Source organism: Leucoraja erinacea, chromosome 11 (assembly GCF_028641065.1).
Source record: "Leucoraja erinacea ecotype New England chromosome 11, Leri_hhj_1, whole genome shotgun sequence".
Taxonomy (NCBI): Eukaryota; Metazoa; Chordata; class Chondrichthyes; order Rajiformes; family Rajidae; genus Leucoraja; species Leucoraja erinaceus.
In genome coordinates, this window is record NC_073387.1 from 52,656,820 (window position 1) to 52,676,935 (window position 20,116).

Sequence of the window (20,116 nt, forward strand, 5' to 3'; positions counted from 1 at the left end):
AGATTTGGTATGCAGCTTCCAACCGATGTCAAAATAAATAAATAAATAAATAAGTTGTGCGACGTGACCATCTGAGGGAGACAGTCCAGGTGGGATGGGGGGCAATCAGCAGGGCTGGTTCAGAGCCGCTATAGCTCTGGGAATGAAGCTGTTTCTGAGTCTGGTTCGGGCGTAGAAGGCCTTGTAACGTCTGCTGAAGTAGTTCGAACAGTCCATTACAAGGGTGTGAGGCATCTTTATGGATGCTGACGGCCTTCCTGAGGCACCATGTGTGGTAGATGCCCTCCAAGGCTGATAGCTGTGTCCCAATAATCCTCTGCGCGCTGTGTACGACGCGCTGAAGAGCTCTCCTCTCCGCCTCCGTGCAGCTGAGATACCACACAGAGATGCCATACGTTAATATGCTCTCTGTGGTGCAGCGGTAGAAAGTTGTCAGCAGTTGTTGGGGCAGACCAGTCTTTTTTAATGTCCTCAGGAAGAACAATCGTTGCTGTGCCTTCCTGAGGCCTATTCTAGAATAGAATAGAATAAAGATTCTATTCTATTCTATTCTTGACCAGCGCAGCGGTGTTGGTGGACCATGTGAGGTCCTCTGAAATGTGAGTGCCCAGTAACTTAAAGCTGGACACTCTCTCCGCACTTTCCCCATAGATGGAGATTGGGGCGTATTCTACATTATGGGTGACAAGTTGTTACATGCGCACCAGTCCACTAGGTTCTCCACCTCCGCTCTGTAATTTGTTTCATCACCGTCGGTGATCAACCCAATCACTGTTGTGTCGTCTGCAAACTTCACAATGGTGTTGGTGCTGAATGCAGGAACACAGTCGTGAGTGAAGAGGGGGTAGAGCATGGGGCTTAGTACACAGCCCTGTGGTGCTCAGGGTGATTGGAGGACAAGTGCGGGCCCAATCTCACTGCCTGCGATCGCTCCGTCAGAAAGTTCAGGATCCAATCGCATATCGGCGAGCTGAGGCCTAGCTGGTGGAGTTTGGTGGTAAGCTTGGTGGTGATGACCTATTGAATGCAGAGCTATAGTCAATGAAGAGCATCCTTACGTACGTGCCCTGTCCATCCAGATGAGTCAGGACAGTGTGAAGAGCCAGAGAGATGGCATCCTCTGTCGATCTACTTGCCCTGTATGCAAATTGATTAGAGTCCAGTGAGGCAGGGATGCTGGATTTGATGTGGGAGAGGACCAGCCTTTCGAAGCACTTCATTGGTATTGGAGTGAGGACAACCGGGCGGTAGTCATTCAGGTTGGTGACTTTAGACTTTTTCGGCACCGGCACTATGGTAGCTGTTTTCAGGCACTTGGGGACCGTTGCCAGAGATAGAGACAGACTAAAGATTCTCGTGAATACCTTCGCCAGTTACCATAGAATACCTTTAGTACCCTTCCCTGGACTCCATCCGGGCCTGCGCACTGTACCTCCTGAGTGCTCAGTGTTAAGGCCTGTCCCTCCGCCATGGCCGGGGTTATTCCACTCCTGGTGGTGTTGCCAATTTCGAAGCGGGCAAAGAAGGTGTTTAGTTCATTGGCCAGTGTGATAGCACCGTGGGGGCAAGTGGGGCTGCTCTTGTAGTCAGTGATGTCCCTGACACATGCTTCTGGTGTTGAAGTGGTCTTCCACCCTTTGCCTGTGGATGTCTTTGGCCTTTTTGATACCTTTGTTCAGGTTCGACCTGGCAGCATTGTAGGCAGAAGTGTCCCTGGATTTAAATACATTGTTGCGTGCCCTTAGCAGATTCTGAACCTCCTTGTTCATCCAGGGTTTCCAGTTTGGGAACATCTTTATTTGCTTGTCCACTGTGACAGTCTCCACACAGCAGTTGATGTAGGAGAGCACAGTGGATGTGTACTCCTCCAAGCCTACCTCTGTACCACTGGTAGCCTGTTGTGCAAACAGGTCCCAGGCAGTGCGATCAAAGCAGTCATGGAGTTGTAGGGTGGCGTCCTCGGGCCATATTTTGACCGTCCTTATTGCAGGTTTGGTCATGCGGATGAGGGGTATGTATGCAGGCAGTAGAAACAGTGAGAGGTGATCGGATTGTCCCAGGGATGGGCAGGGGAGAGCTCTGTATGCGTCCTTGATGTTGGTGTACACTTTATCCAGCGTGTTTGAGCCCCTGGTAGGGCACTGCACATGCTGGTGGAATTTGCGGAGTGCAGCTCATAGGTCGACCTGATTAAAGTCCCCTGCAACAATGAAGGCACCATCGGGGTGAGCATCCTGCTGCTTACTGATGGCCGAGTGCAGCTGTGCTAGCGCTAGGTTAGCATTAGCCTGTGGTGGGATGTATATGACCATGATGATAGCCACAGTAAATTCCTGAGGCAGGTAAAACGGCCCACATTTAATTACTAGGTATTCCAGGTCTGGGGAACAGTAGCTCTCTACTGCAGTGTGGTTAGTGCACCAGTCATTGTTGATGTAGATGCAGAGCCCGCCACCCTTGCTCTTGCCGGAGTCCTTTGTTCTATCAGCACGATGCAGTTGGTTAGGTCCACAGCCCCATTGGGAACCAGCGCGTTGAGCCAGGTCTCGTGAAGATCAGCACACAGCATTCTTTCAGGGATTGCTGGGTGTTGATCCAGAGCCTTACCTCATCCAGCTTGTTGGTGAGTGGCCAGACATTTGCGAGAAAGGCGCTTGGGAGCGATGGTCTTTGTGGAGCCCTCCGTAGCCTGCCCTGCACCCCCGCTCGCCTTCCACGTTTCTGCTTTCGCTCCCGGCGCTGGCTCCATCTCCTACCCTCCGGAGTGGTGATCCAGGGGGCTGTTCTGCCCAGCTCCATCGGGATTTTGGTGTGGGTGCTGTAGTACTCACAAGCCAGTTTCTCGCAGCCACGTCCGATGTTGAGCAGTTCCGTGCGGCTTCATGTGCGACCCGTCGGGATTACGATGCGGTCCTGGATTTCCTCGTGCTGGAGGTGAGTTTCTTACTGTGATTTCTGGGGGTTTTAAGGGTTCTGAGGGTTTTAAAATACCTTATTTTCACAGCCACGTTCGGTACCGGGCTGCTCCGAATTTACTCGGACTTGGGAGCGCAAAGTCACTTCATCTGAACGCGCCACAATCTAATACACAAGATTATAGGACTAGGGAACAAGAAATCCTTGATGTATGTTTGAATAAACATCCTAAGACAGAAACATTAATAACTTATATTCATAACACCCTCTTAGATAGGGAGGTCCCATCGATGGAATTATATAGACACACATGGGAAAATGAATTAGGCCAACCTATAACGAAAGATACTTGGGATGAATGTCTACAATATATACATCAATGCTCGTTAAATGCCAGACATGCTTTAATACAATTCAAAGTATTACACAGATTACATTACTCTAAAACAAAACCAAATAGAATCTTCCCACATATCTCTCCTATCTGTGATAAATGTCAGCATCTAGAGGCCAACAACGCATACTTTTGTAAATTGTATAAAAATCAAAAATGTTTGGATTGATATTTTTAGAATAATTTCTGAAGTTGTCAATACTAAATTGGATCTTGATTCAAAACTAATAATACTTGGAATATCAGGACAAAGTCTAACACTCACAACAAGCCAAATAAACTTTCTTGACTACAGTATAATAATTGGGAAAAAATCAATATTACAATTTTGGAAAGGCCCTATAACCCCCAAAATTAAAATGTGGATTATGGAAATGTCGGGGACCCTATACCTGGAAAGAATCAGGCTTGTTTTAATGGACAAACAAGAGCTTTTTGTTATCATGTGGTCTCCATTCATTGACTATTTGAAGGGGTAGATCGGTTCAGCATGAGAACCTAACCGAAGCTTGGACTCAGGATTAGATGAAAAGTTATACTATAATTTACGAACCTATCTCCGATGATGTATTATTAGTAAATTATTCCATTCTTTTTTTATCTTGACATTTGTGGGGTTTTTTTCACTTTCTTTCTTACTCCCTATCTATATATAAAAAAAAACAGAAGCAGAATCAATCCACAATTGATAATATTAATAATGTACGACTGATATACATTAAATGTTTTTACCATAATATGTGCTTGCTTCTAATAAAAATATTATTTTAAAAGATAATAATCTGCCTTCATGTTCTAGCCACCTAAGTGGATCACCTCACATTTAGGCACATTATACTGCATCTGCCATGCATCTGCCCAGTCACCCAACCTATCCAAAATCACCCTGCAGCCTCGCAGCTCACACTGCCACACATCTTTGTGTCATCCGCAAACTTGGAGATGTTACATATAATTCCTTCCTCTAAATCGTGAATATATATTGTAAATAACTGGGGTCCCAGTACTGAGCCTAGCGGCACCCCATTAGTCACTGCCTGCCATTCTGAAAAGTACCCGTTAATTTCTACTCTTTGCTTTCTGTCTGCCAACTAGTTCTCCATCCATGTCAATATCCTGCCCCCAATACCATGTGCTCTAATTTTGCACACTAAACTCTTATGTGGGACCTTGTCAAAGGCATTTTGAAACTCCAGATACACCACATCCACTCTCTCCCTTATCCATTCTAATTCTTACATCCTCACAAAATTCCAGAATATTGGTCAAGCATGATTTCCCCTTCATAAATCCATGCTGACTTTGACCAATCCTGTCACTGCTATCCAAATGCGCTGCTGTTACATCTTTAATAATCTTCCCCACTACCGATGTCAGGCTAACTGGTCTATAATTCCCTGTTTTCTCTCTCTCTCCTTTCTTAAAAAGTGGGGTTACATTAGCTACCCTCCAGTCCACAGGAACTGATCAAGAGTCACCAATGCATCCATGATTTCTCGGGCCACCTCCTTAAGTACTCTGGGATGCAGACCATCAGGCCCAGGGGATTTATCTTCCTTCAGTCCCAACAGTTTACGTAACACCATTTCCTGACAAATGAGGGCAGAGCTGTAGGTGTATACTAGACTAAGTGGGACCCGATGGGTCCCATGTTCACACAGGAGGGCTGGTCCCCCAACGCAATATTCCACCTCTTCATCAATTCCAATATTGGTGGCCAGTGGGAGCGGCAGGTCTTTCTGGAGCGCTGGTATGGGCATTGTTGGCTGCAGGGACTACTGGTAGCAATGTTACAAAATTTTGAGATTTAAAAAATCAAGTCTGCAATTTATCCCATCAGATAAAGCATAACAATAAGTTTAATTTGACACCTAATTCACTTTCATATCTCAAGTAATAAAAAAATTATGGCCATTTTCATACTCAGAAATTAGCATCTTGTTCCCTATTGCTTTTCTATGGACATAACAAAAAAGCTGTGATCGTGGACAGTCAAAAGCCTATAACCTTCTTAAAAATTAAGAGAACTGAATGAAATTTTCAGTTATCATAGATTGAAGCATTCTGAAACAAATATAAAATAATCTTACTTGGATGACCTGAAATTAAGGCATATAATTAGTTAGTTACCCAATTGTAGCTAATTTCAAACTTCAATTACTAGATCTAAACATCTATCCATTTCTTAATAAATGATTAACATTTTTAAATAGCCCAAGTGTCCAAATAATATTCACAAATAATTCACAATAAAACATGATTTTTAAATCTCATTTACATCAATTTATAGGCCAAATGGAAGGAATTTAGTGTTCAATTGCTGTAAATTAAAGTCAATTTAAATCAGCTTTCTAGTGGGTTCCTGTGAACGCGCTGGTTTAGACCGTTCACATTGCGCTGGATTTGTGCCCTCAAGTGCCCAGAAAAATACTGCGGGATATAAAGAGCCCAAAATGAACTACTCGCTATAGAAAACTTTATATACAGGGTTCTTAAGAAGCCCCATTTAATGTAAAAATAAGGTACATACCTTTAATTGTTTGCTTTATAAAACCCTGGGGCTGCGAGAGGTTGCGGGTTGAGAGAGTGATTTTTAAATTACTATAACTATTATACAAGGCCATAAAAACTAATAATACCTTTTGCGACGGGGTCTTTCAGCGATTTTCCATTAATGATTTACTAGGCTGAACATTTTTGATTGCAACAGCCTAGTAAAAATCGCGTTTTAAACCCGCCCCCTCTAAACAGCGCCAAAATCGCGCACACGGGGTAGGGCAGATGCTCAGCCACGATTCAGGTAGGTTTTGTAACATACCTACTATTGGTCTCCAGAGGGCTAGTATGGACATTGTGGGCCAAATGGATTCTTGGGGTGGCAGCTCAGTCCCTCAAGCCTGATGTGCTGGCAGCTCACTCACGGCTGGTGGGCTGGCAGTTGATTCACGACTATTCTTTGAAATTCCATTTCAAGCAGAGTGCAAGGCCACCAAATTCAAATTAATTTTCCTACCATTTCAAGCAGGGTGCAAGGCCACCATATTCAAGTGCAGTTTCTTACCTCTTTGAGCAGGGTGCAAGGCCACAAAATTCAAATGCAGTTTCATACCACTTCAAGCAGGGTGCAAGACCACCAAATTCAAGTGCAGTTTCATACCATTTCAAGGAGGGTGCAAGGCCACCAAATTCAAATGCAGTTTCATACCATTTCATGCAGGGTGCAACAACACCACATTCAAATGCAGTTTCATACCAGTTCGTGCAAGGTCACCACATTGAAATGCAGTTTCATACTATTTCAAGCAGGGTGAAACCACCATAAAACCACACAAAACACCACACTCACAGTTCCGTAGACATTCATTCAGTGTGTTCAGTTGATTCACAGCTCAGACAGAGTCGTGACCTCTCCCTCCCCCATTGTGCAGTGACTGAGCCACATGCACACTTCTGGGGTTTATAATCCCTCCTCCTCCCACTGGAAAAGGTGTGGCCACTTTTGTTTTTCCTTGATGGGAAGAATCCTCTGCACCTGATGAGCAGAGGGGGACTGAGTAACGTGGCCAAAATCACAACCGGAAGTGGTAGCATTTTATCTAAAATCAGTAGTGCAAACAGGAAGTTGTCAAGTTTAGACAAACAACCATTTTCATGCAGTGCCTATTCACTTCAACCCAAACCCCCCAAACAACCATTTGCATGCTGTGCCTTTTTACTTCAACCCAAACCCCTCAAACAACCATTTGCATGCAGTGCCTTTTTACTTCAACCCAAACCCCGCAAACAACCATTTGCATGCAGAGCCTGTTTACTTCAAACCAACCATATTTTCATTTTCAAACCACATTAAGGGCGCTCACAGTTAAGTAGACATGTGTTCAGTGTTATTCAGAGCTCAGAGACACGTGACCCTCTGGCTTCCTCCATCTTGGAGAGACTGGGTAAGGCACACCACTTCCGGGTTTTATAATCCCTCCCCCCTCACCGCAGCAGGGGCAGCAGAGAGAATGGCAATTAAAAAAAAAAACATTAATAATTTCCCTGATTTTTCATTGATGGGAAAAATCCTCTGGTCCAGGAAGGCGGAAGCGGGCTCTGAGCGAGGTGGCCATAAATGACGGCCGTAGCTGGTGGCGTTCTTTCGGAAATCACAGCACAGTGAGCCAAAAGCGGTCAAGATCAGACTTTTAGTAATAGAGATATGGACTTCAGTAAAGCATTTGACAACGTTCCTCCTGATAAGCTGCTCTGGAATGTTAGATCATATGGGATCCAAGGAGAGATAGCTGAATGGATAGAAAATTGGCTTCATGTAAGGTAGCAAAGGGTGAAGGTGGAAGGTTGCTTCTCGGACTGGAGGCCTTGTGACTAGTGGTGTGCTTCAGGGTTTGGTGCTGGGTCCGTTACTGTTTGTCATCCATATCAATGATTTGGATTAGTATGCACATGGCAAGACTAGCAAGTTTGCAGATGATACAAGATAGTGAAGATGGTTTTCAAGCAGGATCTTGATCAATAAGCCAAGTGGGCTGAGGAATGGTTGATGGAATTGAATGCAGAAAAATGTGAGGTGAATTTATGTGCAATAGCGTAATCTGTTGGACCTTTATTGATGATCATTGATGGAATAAGCCAAGTGGGCTGTTGGGAATGTCAGAAGAATCCTGATCAGTGAATGCAGAAAAATGTGAGGTGAATTTATGTGCAATAGCGTAATCTGTTGGACCTTTATTGTTAATGATCAGTTGCACACAGGAAGTAGGAAGCAGGAAGTAGTCTCCAGCCTTGGTTTGTCTGTCATGTTTTAACGTCAGAAGCAATCCTTCCCAATCCTAGCTTGTTACGCTTAAGAAAGCAATGGCTGTAAGTTCATATTGTTCACTGTATACTTGGAATGCTATATTGGAGAGTATTTATGGCAGGTGATGTTTAACTCCATAGCATTTGGGAATGTTAAGATTGTTAGCAGGCGGCCATTTTGTAGTACCTTAACATACAAGGAATAGGATTTGCAGTGGCATTAGATGGATTTAAGTATATTGTTTATTATATATTTGCCATATATGTTTCTTTGTGTTAGAAGATTTGTTTATTTCTATCTAAATGTACATTTCTGCAAAGGAGAGTAATTTGTGTATCTTCCTTTTTCTTTATAGTTTTTCACTCGTTTTTCATTATGAAGAATGTGACAGCACTGGAAAATCATTAAACTTAAGAGCTGAGATGCTAACTTACTGACTCGCATTCGATTATTGAATGGAGTTTGGCTGGCTGTCAATCTACGTTCTACTGTTAACAATCACGTCGTGAGGACAGTTACATGAGGTGTTACATTTTGGGAAGTCTAACATGGGCAGGACCTACAAAGTGAATGGTAGTGTTGTAGAGCAGAAGGATCTAGGAGTTCAGGTACATAGGTCCCTGATGGTGGAGTTTCAGGTAGATCGGGTGGTCAAAAAGGTATTTGGCACATTGGTCTTCATCAGCCAGAGTATTGAGAATCAGCCTAAGTATTGAGAATAGAAGTTGTGAGATCATGTTGCAGTTGTATAAGACATTGGTGAGGCCACATTTAGAGTATTGTGTTCAGTTCTTTGCACCCTGTTATTGGAAAGTTGTCAAGCTGGAAAGAGTACAGAGAAGATTTACGAGGATGTTAACCGGGTCTGAGCTATAGGCAGAGGTTGAGTAGGCTGGGACTATTCCTTGGAGTGCAGGAGGATGAGAGGTGATCTAATAGAGGTGTATAAGATTATGAGAGGAATAGATCGGGTAGATGCACAGAGTCTCTTGCCCTGTGTAGATGAATCAAGGATCAGAGGACATAGGTTTAAGGTGAAGGGGAAACAATTTAATAGGAATCTGAGGGGTACCCTTTTCACACAAAGGGCGGTAGATGTATGGAACAAGTTGCCAGAGGAGGTAGTTGAGGCAGGGACTATCCCAACATTTAAGAAACAGTTCGACAGGTATATGGATAGGACAAGGTTGGAAGGATATGGACCAAATGCTGGCAGGTGGGCCTTGTTTGCCGGTGTAGGCAAGTCGGGTCGAAGGGCCTGTTTCCGCACTGTATCACTCTATGACTCCATGACTCTATGCAAAGAGACAGATGTCCATGGTATAGATTGTAAAAATAATTGTTTAAGTAGTCAAAATTTGCTCACAACTTTGCATAATAAGAGCACATATTTGGATGTGTAAGAAAGAACTACAGATGCTAGTTTAAATTGAAGATAAACACAAAATGTTGGAATAACTCTGCAAGACAGGCAGCATCTCCGGAGAGAAGGCATGGATGACGTTTCGGGTCAAGACCCTTCCTCAGACAGACTTTATCAGTCTGAAGAAGGGTCTCGACCTGAAACATCACCCATTGCTTCTCTCCAGATATGCTGCCTGAGTAACTCCAGCATTTTGTGCATACATTTGAATAATTGGATTTTTTTTGCATTTCAGTGGGACTTGGTGTGTGACGATAAATGGAAAGAACCATTTACCACATCTCTGTACTTTTTCGGAGTGCTGATAGGTTCTGGTGGTTCTGGGGTAATATCAGACAGGTGAGCTTTTTCCTTTATATTCACAGAGATATATTCATCATAAATCTCCTTCACCTTTGTGCCCCAAGGCAAGATATAGGCTCGCAGCAGTTAGATGCTTTAGTGTACTGTGTCTTGTGTCTACTGTTTGTGGGTAAGTGTGTCTGTTTAGTGTTCAGCCATGAGCGAATGGCGGTGCGGGCTCGACGGACCTGGTGGTCTACTCTCGCACCTACTTTCTATGTTTCTATGTTTCTATGTGTTACAGAGTCATAGAGTCATACAGCCTTGGAAACAGGCCCTTGCACCCAACTTGCCAACTCGGACTTTCATGTCTCATCTTCACTAATCCCATTAGCCTGTGTTTGGCCCATATAATGCACATTAGGCAAGTTCACATTCGGCTGGAAATAATGTTAGGCAGATTGATGGGACTGAAGGCTGATAAATCCCCAGGGCCTGATGGTCTGCATCCCAGGGTACTTAAGGAAGTGGCTCTAGAAATTGTGGAAGCATTAGTGATCATTTTCCAATGTTCTAAAGATTCAGGATCAGTTCCTGTGGATTAGAGGGTAGCTAATGTTATCCTACTTTTTAAGAAAGGAGGGAGAGATAAAACAGGGAATTATAGACCAGTTAGCCTGCCATCGGTGGTGGGGAAGATGCCGGAGTCAATTATAAAATATGAAATAACGGCACATTTGGATAGCAGTAGCAGGATCGGTCCGAGTCAGCATTTATTTACGAAGGGAAAATCATACTTGATTAATCTTCTGGAATTCTTAGAGGATGTAACTAGGAAAATGGACAAGTGGATGTAGTGTACCTGGACTTTCAGAAAGCAGTTGATAAGGTCCCACATAGGAGGACAAAATTAGAGCACGTGGTATTGGAGGTAGGATACTGACATGGATTGAATATTGTTTGACAGAAAGGAAACAATGAGTAGGGATAAACGTGGTCCCTTTCAGAATAGCAGGCAGTGACTAGTGAGGTACTGCAAGGCTCGGTGCTGGGCCTGCAGCTATTTACAATATACATTTATGAAGATGAAGGGATTAAAAATAGCATTAGCAGATTTGCAGATGACACAAAGCTGGGTGGCAGGGTGAAATGTGAGGAGGATGCTATGAGGATGCAGGGCAGTGATGTGCGGTGAGGTCAATGGCTGGGGAGGCACTGGCTAGTATTAATGGCGCGGCCCTCTCTGTATTGATCATCGCGTCTCGCCGGGGAGAGAAAGGGGTGGAGCCGGGGCTATGTGCATGAAGCACGGCGACTGAAGGGGCGGGAGCGTTGTCCCGTGACAGTGAGGGAACGACCCACCTCCCCCTCTCCCCCTTCTCCATTGCCCCTCGCACCCCCCTCCCCATCTATCCCTTGCTTCCCCCTCCACCCAACTACTCTCTCAACCTCTCTCTCCCCCCTCCACCTGCGGTAGACCTACCCGAGTAGAGAGTACATTACTGCAGCGCAGGGCTCAATTGGGAGCTCTCAGCGGCCCAGAGCCTCCAAATCAGCCGCTACAAATCAACAAATCAACCTACCAGTCAGTGCCGCCCGCAGCTGAAAAGTCAGCGCTGCCGGCGGTGGAATCCAGTGCTGCGCCGCCGCTGCTGTAGCTAGCTAATGTGGAGGGAGAGTGAGGTAGCGTCAATTACGTGGGCTGAGCCTATGTAATTGACGCTCGCTCTCCCTCCACTCGGTTCAAGACACGCCCCCTCAGTGAGGCAGATGTGATCGCTGCCTCCCCTGGTGCTTTTTCATTGATGTTTTATGACGAGATCAGCGAGCCTAAATTTAATATATTTATACGTGAAATAAGCTACCTGGACTATGGAAGGCGAGGATTAGAGCACGTGGTATTGGGGGTAGGGTGTTGACATGGATAGAAAATTGGATGGCAGACAGGAAGCAAAGAGTAGGAGTGAGCGGGTCCTTTTCAGAATGGCAGGCAGTGGCGAGTGGAGTGCCGCAAGGTTCGGTGTTGGGGCCGCAACTGTTTACCATATATATTAATGATTTGGAAGAGGGAATTAGGATCAACACTAGCAAGTTTGCGGATGACACAAAGCTGGGTGGCTGTGTGAACTGTGAAGAGGATGTTAGGAGTTTGCAGGGTGACCTGGACAGGTTGAGTGAGTGAGCAGATGCGTGGCAGGTGCAATATAATAAAGATAAAGATTCAAAGGTTATTTATTAGTCACATACACCATAGGTGTAGTGAAATGCTTATTTCCAATGCAGCACTTAAAAAAAATACAGACATAACAATAATAAAGAGATTTAAACATAAAAAAACATCCCCCCACAATGGTTCCCATTATGAGGGAAGGCACAATGTCCAGTCCCCATCCCATGTCCACCCAGAGTCGGGCCTATTATGGCCTCCGCAGTCGCCTTTACGGAGGGCCGATGTTCCAGGCCCTTCTCGCCGGATGATGGTGCTCCGGCGTTGGAAGCGGCATGGGAAACCTGGAACGGCCACTTCCTTCCCGGAGACCACGGCTTCCGAAGCCGACAGGCCGCGCTGGATGGAGCTCCACCACTGGCGATCTCGGCGAGAGATCCCAGGCTCCCGATGTAAAGTTCAGCGCCACCGCCCGCAGCTGGCCGCTCTCCTAATTTGAGGAAGGATATCCTTGGTCTCCTAATTTGAGGAAGGACATCCTTGTGATTGAGGCAGTGCAGCGTAGGTTCATGAGATTGATCCCTGGGATAGCGGGACTGTCATATGAGGAAAGATTGAAAAGACTAGGCTTGAATTCACTGGAGTTTGGATGGATGAGGGGGGATCTTATAGATAGATAGATTCAATTTATTTGTCATTTGGACCCCTTGAGGTCCAAACAAAATGACGTTTCTGCAGCCATACATTACAAACAAATAGACCCAAGACACAACATAATTTACATAAACATCCATCACAGCAATGTGATGGAAGGCCAAAAAAACTTATCTCTCCACTGCACTCCCCCCCACCCCCCCCGATGTCAGAGTCAAAGTCAAAGCCCCCGGCTGGCGATGGCGATTGTCCCGCGGCCATTAAAGCCACGCCGGGTGATGCAAGGTCGCACACCGGGTTCTTGATGTTGGAGCCCCCGGCGGGCGCTCGCAGAGTCCCGCGGCCATTCCAAGCCGCGCGGGGCGGTGCTGTGAGGCCCCGCTCCAGGAGCTCTTCGACCCCGCAACTCGGGCGGGAGAATTCGCCGTTGCGGGAGCCCTGAAAAGCGGTCTCCCTCTAGGGACCCGCGGGCTCCCGGTGTCGCCGTCCGCCAGACCCGCAGTTGCAGCCTCCGAATCTCCGGAGGTCGGGCCGCAGCAGCGCTCCACCACCGCTCCACCCGCTCTGGACTCGGCCAGCTCCGCGACGGTGAGGTGAGTAGTCGGCACCAGAGCCCCCGGTCTTCCTGTTGGAGGCCGCTCCTCGTTGCAGCCCCAACGACAACGGAGACCCGACAAAGAAAAGGTCGGGTCTCCCGTGCAGGGAGAGATTAAAAGTTACCCCCTCCCTCCCACCCCTCCCCCACCCCCCCCACACACACACACACCCCAACAAAAAATAACAAAAACTACATAAAAACATAGACAAAAAATAATAAAAACGCAGACGGGCTGCAGAGGCCGCTGCTGACAAGAGTCGCGCCGCCTACCGAAACATATAAAAGGACTGGACAAGCTAGATGCAGGAAAAATGCTCCCAATGTTGGGCGAGTCCAGAACCAGGGGCCACAGTCTGAGAATAAAGGGGAGGCCATTTAAGACTGTGGTGAGAGAAACCTTTTTCACCCAGAGAGTTGTAAATTTGTGGAATTCCCTGCAACAGGGACAGTGGAGGCCAAATCACTGGATGGGTTTAAGAGAGAGTTAGATAGGGCTCTAGGGGCTAGTGGAATCAAGGGATATGGGGAGAAGGCAGGCACCGGTTATTGATTGGGGACGATCAGCCATGATCACAATGAATGGCTGTGCTGGATCGAAGGGCCGAATGGCCTCCTCCTGCACCTATTTTCTATGTATCTTTGTATCTATGACATGTAATGAAGGGGTTTACAAACATTACATTGGTGACATACAGAGAGGTAGTAACAGGCACACGCTTCTTGCCCGCACTCCATCCAGTTTCAGAGGGGTTGCACAATCAGAGGGGAGGCTCTGCTCGTCGCTGCCTCACATCTCATCACGTATTTGCAGCGGATTGCACAAATTTGGCGATTTTTACTATAAAAAATGATTAGATTCATATAGAAATGACATTTATAACACAGATCAGTGGAAAATATTTATTTATTTTATTTTATTATTATTTTTCTTTACTTTTCTTAACAGCTATTTTAATTGGGAGTATGACAGATGAGGCTCTGCCTCCCCTGCCTCCCCTGACCGCACATTCCTGAAGCAGGGGGTGACTTGGACAGGTTGGGTGAGTGGGTAGATGCATGGCAGATGCAGTTTAATAAGTAAGTGAGTTTATTGGCCAAGTATTCACATGCAAGGAATTTGCCTTGATGCTCCACCCACAAGTAACAACATGACATACAGTGACAGTTACGAATGACTCAGAAAACACTAAACATTAATAATAATAAAACATTAAGGATAAAACACCATTGATCAAGCATGTGAACCAACAAAATAACAGATCAAAGGGAGGCTACAGATTTTTGGATGTTGAGTAGAGCAATTACTCATGGATAAAAACTGTTTTTATGTCTGGCTGTGGCAGCTTTGACAATCCGTAGTCGCCTTCCAGAGGGAAGTGATTCAAAGTGATTGTGGCCAGGGTAAGAGGGGTCAGAGATGATCTTGCCCGCTCGTTTCCTGGCCCTTGCAGTGCACAGTTCATCAATGGAGGGAAGGTTGCAGCCAATAATCTTCTCTGCTGATCGGACGATTCACTGCAGCCACTGCAGGTGTCGTGCTTGGTGGCTCAGCCAAACCAGACCATGATGGAGAAGGTGAGAACAGATTCTACGAAGGCCGTGTAGAATTGGGCCCATCATTGCCTGTGGCAGATTGTGCTTCCTCAGCTGCTGCAGGAAGTACATCCTCTGTTGTGCCTTTTTGTCTGTGGAGTCGATGGTAGCCCCCCACTTAAGGTCCTTGGAGGTGATGGTTTCCAGGAACTTAAAATGCTCCACAGATGTGACTGTGGTGTTGTTCATGGTGAGTGGGGTGAGGGGAGGGGGAGCTCTCCTAAAGTCTACAATCAATAAAGTCTTAAGTGCAATGAGCTCTAGGTTGTTGCTACGGCACCAGGACGCCAGCTGTGACACTTCCTGTCTGTAGGCAGATTCCTCCCCATCCTGGATCAGTCCAATCAGGGTTGTGTCGTCCGCAAACTTGAGAAGCTTGACAGAGGTGTCTGTGGAGGTGCGGTCGTTGGTGTAGAGAGAGTAGAGGATAGGAGAGAGTACGCAGCCTTGCGGTACTCCTATGCTGAGCGTTTGCGGGTCAGAGATGTGCTTTCCCAGCCTCACATGCTGCTTCCAGTCTGTCAGGAAGTTGGTGATCCACTGACAGAGGAGTTCAGGCACAGTCAACTCGGAAAGTTTGGAGTGTAGTAGCTCTGGCACAATTGTGTTGAATGCAGAGCTAAAATCAACAAACAGGATCCTCGCATAGGTCCCCTGGCGGTCTAGGTGCTGTAAGATGAAGTGCAGGCCCAAGTGGATAAATATGAGGTTATCCGTCTTGGTGGCAAAAACAGGAAGGCAGATTATTATCTGAATGGTGTCAAGCTGGGAAAAGGGGAAGTACAACAAGATCTGGGAGTCCTTGTTCATCAGTCACTAAAAGTAAGCATGCAGGTACAGCAGGCAGTGAAAGAAAACGAAGGGTGGCTGCTGGCAATAAAAAAAAAAACTAAATGGACAGGCAGATATGTTTGATATAAATGGAGCTGGCTGGACTGTTGATATAATGGAGAGCGGGATCGTCTTAGGCTGGGGAGGCGCTACAAACCCAAGATCGCTGGGAGAGTCATCTGCGCTCTCTCTCGTATGGAGTCTCTTGCTCGGAAAAATAAAAAAGCACTTGCTTTGGCTCTCTAAACAGCTTGCTCGGCTCTTCTCAGGCTCTCTTCTGCAGGAAAGGGCTGAAGACGGGTGGAGCGGCTCGACTAACTACTCTAAAACGTAATTGGCTCGGCATCGTCCTCTGGGGCGCTTGTCGGCTCTAGCGGAAGGACATTGTGGTGGCGGGTTTTGAGGAAGGGGGGGGGGACATTATTACTATGGAGGGAAGCGTGGACAGCTGCTAGGGTCTATGCCAGGTTAAATCACGGGGATTTGCTGGGTGCTAATGGGGGACGTGTCGCTATGCGGAGCGAAGATAAGGGAGCGGCTGCTGGCTGTGCTTGTATTACCTGAGGGCGGCTGGGGTAAGAAAGCGGATGCTCTCCTCGGATATCTCTGCGAATGAAACGGCTGGGAGCTGAATGGATATGGAGCGGCGGCTCTATTGGGAAACCCACGGCATATGGGAGAAGGAAAAACCTGCGGAATTTCCCGATGTGGGGGGGGGAAGATAATGGAACGGCTTATAATTTGTTACGGTCCAGATTCTTTCCTGCTTTGCTTTCTTCTCTTTTTCTCCTTTCTTTTCTTTTTTTTTCTTCTTGAAACGGTACAGATATTATCAGGGTTTGGACAGGGCAGCTATATTTAGGAACAGTTCCAGTGCCCGGTTGGAGGTCCAGAAGCATAGGCCAACTTTAGAAAAACGGGGGAGTTATTGAAACGGGGATGAAGAGCAAACCCTTTTTTTCACCAACCAGCAGGCAGGTTGTGATTTCTGTGGGAACTCATCTGCCTCAGAAATCAGGCCAATTTTCGTTGGTAGGGGCTTTGTACAAATGGAGTTAGATAAATCTTCTTAAAAAGATAGGAGGAAAGGTGTTAGGGGGCTTATGGGGAAGAAGGATAGCACAACCAGGTTTTATGGATTGTGGGGATGGATCAAAGGCCATGACTTCCCACAAGTAAAAGGCGCCGCTGCTGGCTCAAAAGGGGCGAAATGGCGCGTTACTTTTTTCCTTGGCACCTATTATTGTCTATTTGTCTATTGGCTTTAAAGGCTGTAAACTAAAACCTAAATGACACTTGTCTATGTACTATGGTGCCAATTTGGGATTCCAAAAAAAGAAAATTTTTTTTCAGGGGGCTGATTTTCATATCAAAAACAGTGGCACGGTTGGTATAGGGTTGGCTGTTATCGCCACAGCGCCAAAGAGGAACGTCCCAGGTTCACATCCTGGACCACGGGTGCTGTTCGGTATTGGAGTTGTGGACCCATTATCAGGTGCGGGGGGGGGTGGGACACCCATATTGGGTTTTTCTTCCCGGGGTGTTCCATGCTTCCTACCCACATCCAAAAACGGGGACCTGGCCAGGGTTTGGTAGGTTAATTGGGCTCAGTTTAAAAAAAAAAAAAAAAATTTTGCCAAATTGGTCCCCTGGTTTGTGGTTGGGAAATAGAAGTTGTGGCCAAGTGGTACTGGGTGATCATTAAGGTCGGCGGTCAGGGTCTGCGGCGGTCGGGTCTTGCGGCGGCTGGATCAGGTCGCGGCGGCGGGCGGGCATGGTCGGGGCGGGGGTCGTTGGGCGTGTGGGGCTGGTCGGCGCGGTCGGACGGGTCGGCGGCGGCGGGTCCCAGGGGGGGGCGGCGCGCTGACCTTGTGGGGTGGGGGTGTGGGGGGGGTTGGGCCCGATTGGGCCTGATTTCCTTTCTTCTCTACACGGTATCTGTCTACACTGGGTACTGGGTGATGGGTCTGAAGAGAAAGGGTTTTCGGGTTCGGCCCTGAACATTGCCTATTTCCTTTCGCCTCGCTCCATAGATGCAGCTCATCTGCTGCGCACCCGCTTCTGGCGAGCCCCCCCCGCTGCGATTTTATCCTTATCGCGAGCACTTTGTCCTACCTTCTCTATCTTAACACCTGCCATTCCTTCTTGACCACTGTATCATCTAACTAATCTAATTATTTATACCGCACTTTAAAACATTGCGTTGCCTACAAGTGTTGTCATGAGAACTCATGACAATCAGTTATTACCACCACCATCAAAAAAAAACCGTAAACCAAGGACTATAAACCGAAAAATTCAAAGCACATTAAAGCCTAAACACGGGAGGCAGTTCTCAACCAGTGTCGAAAGCCAGGAGATACAATTAGTTTTTTAGGGGTGGATTTGACGATGGCCATGCGGGGGCCTTCTGATGTGCAATGGCAGGTGTTCAGAGTGTGCCTGCCTCTGAGCATCAACAGAAAAGGCTCTATCCCCTCAAAATCTATCCCCCTTCTTCCGCTTAGACCTCTTGGTACCACGTACTCGAGGAGCAGCTGATTCATCTACCTGAGGCAACACCGGCATGACGATGTGGTGTAGCAACAGCTCAGAGAGGTAAGGCGGGGGAGCGGGGGGGGGCAGCCCATTCACCATCAACTATTTAAAAACAAATAAAGAATTTTAAAATTAACATCGAAAAGTGCAACTGGAGACAGTGAAGGGAAGTCAAAATTGGCGTAATTGGTCTCCCGCTTCGGTTCCGTTTAAGGAGGCGCGCGGCAAGCATTTTGAACCAGCTGAGACATCCATTGAAGCTCGGCGACTTAGGCCCGAAAGTAAGGAGTGCGTCTACAAGTCTCCAGCCTAGATGTATAAGCGGTTGGATTACTGTTTTCATCAAAATGCTGATCCCCCCGCGGCTCGAGAGAGGTGGCTTCAACCTTTTTGCCAAGGCGTCCTTAGGTGAAAGAAGCCTGGACTTAAACCACCCCGCGGCCTATTTGTTTATCCTAGTTTAAAATCACCGGCATCTCTAAAACCCATGTTTAAAACGGGTTGGCTTTAAACGGACAATGCCCTTGGAGTGGACCCAAGTCCAACAAAGGGAGGTTCACGGCAAGCCAGTTGGGGCAAACAAAGACAAAATCACCTCCTGACCTCTGAACACCTCTGTCTTTTTTTTTTCATTAATTTCCCATAAATTTTAAAGGCCAGCCCACATCCAGGATTAAATGTCCTCAAGAACAAGACATAAGTGAATTTTCGAGAGAATCTCGTGTCTTTCCTTCCTGAGTTGCATAGATAACTTAACTGCTATCATTCCTGCGTAAAAGTAAAAGAAGAATGCCATGTGCCTTCGTAAAAATTGAGCCCAGATGAATTAGGTATATAGATAGAAGCAGCATGGCCCCTAAAATTGAGCCACTGTGAACACCCATAATGCCAAGAGTGTCGGAGGGAGGTTTCAAAGCCAGCAAGACGGCTTTACACGCATGTTCTGTCTGCCATCAATAGGACCTGAACCATCTTCCCCGTGCAACTGCCCACAGTGCCCACTTTGGGTGCTGTAACCGTGAATTAACATTCCATGGTCCACTGTCTCGACAGGCGAGCAAGATAGGGGGGGGTTTATTGAGGGTTTTGGGGATTTGGTTATATTTGTTGGGGGGTTTTGGGGTAGGTGTGTTCTGTCCGATCCTATCTAAATTCCTAAGAGCCGGTCCCACAGGCGATACTCACATGTTGTTTTCCCCTTTTTTTTTTTTGGCAACGCCATCCGCAAAATATGCGTCTGTCCCACATGGTCAGTGAGCAGCGCGGCGTGACGCGGGGGTGAGACCGCTGTATGTTGTGAGCGGTATCCTCAACTGTCTTACTATATTATCTGTCGCAGCTAGAGGCAGGCTTATTTTGAATGCCAAAAACCTGTCAGCGAACAGTGGGCTTTTTTGATTTGCCTGACTTTTGCCTGTCTTAGACAATAACATCAGACAATAGTGCGAGTAGGCCTTTGGCCCTTCGGGCCAGCACATTGCCATTCAATTGACACATGGCTGCATATGGCTGATCATCCCCAATCATTTCCCCCTCCCCGTCCTTCCTCCGTTCCCCGCATTCCGGTATAATCTGACTGCCAAACCTCCACAACCCCCTCTGAGCGGAAATTCCACCACTCAAACAACCCCTCTCCTCCTCCTAAAACAACTCCAAGTGTCCAGAAGCCCACTGCTCCCTTCTCAAACTTTCTCTCGCTCAGATATGACCCAGTCCCCCGCCATCCCTGGAATTAAACCCTTGGAAACCTACACTGCACACTGCACACTCCCAATACAAGAATAATCCTTCCCTGATCCTCCTTTTTGCCTTAAATTAGGGGATGAAACCAAAATTGCACACATAACTCCAGGTGTGGTCTTACAGGACTCTGTACAAACTGTAGAAGGAACCCCCTCTTTTGCTTGGCCTGCCTATAT

General features: G+C 46.7%; 1 protein-coding gene across 1 annotated transcript in view; it reads left to right on the plus strand.

Annotated features, from left to right (window-relative positions):
- LOC129701821 (organic cation/carnitine transporter 2-like) overlaps positions 1 to 20,116 on the plus strand; it is an 82,026-nt gene that overhangs the window by 14,861 nt on the left and 47,049 nt on the right. Inside the window, exon 2 of the mRNA XM_055643292.1 lies at positions 9,770 to 9,873. Within this exon, the coding sequence (XP_055499267.1) occupies positions 9,770 to 9,873 (104 nt within the window). The remainder of the gene's footprint in view (positions 1 to 9,769; positions 9,874 to 20,116) is intronic.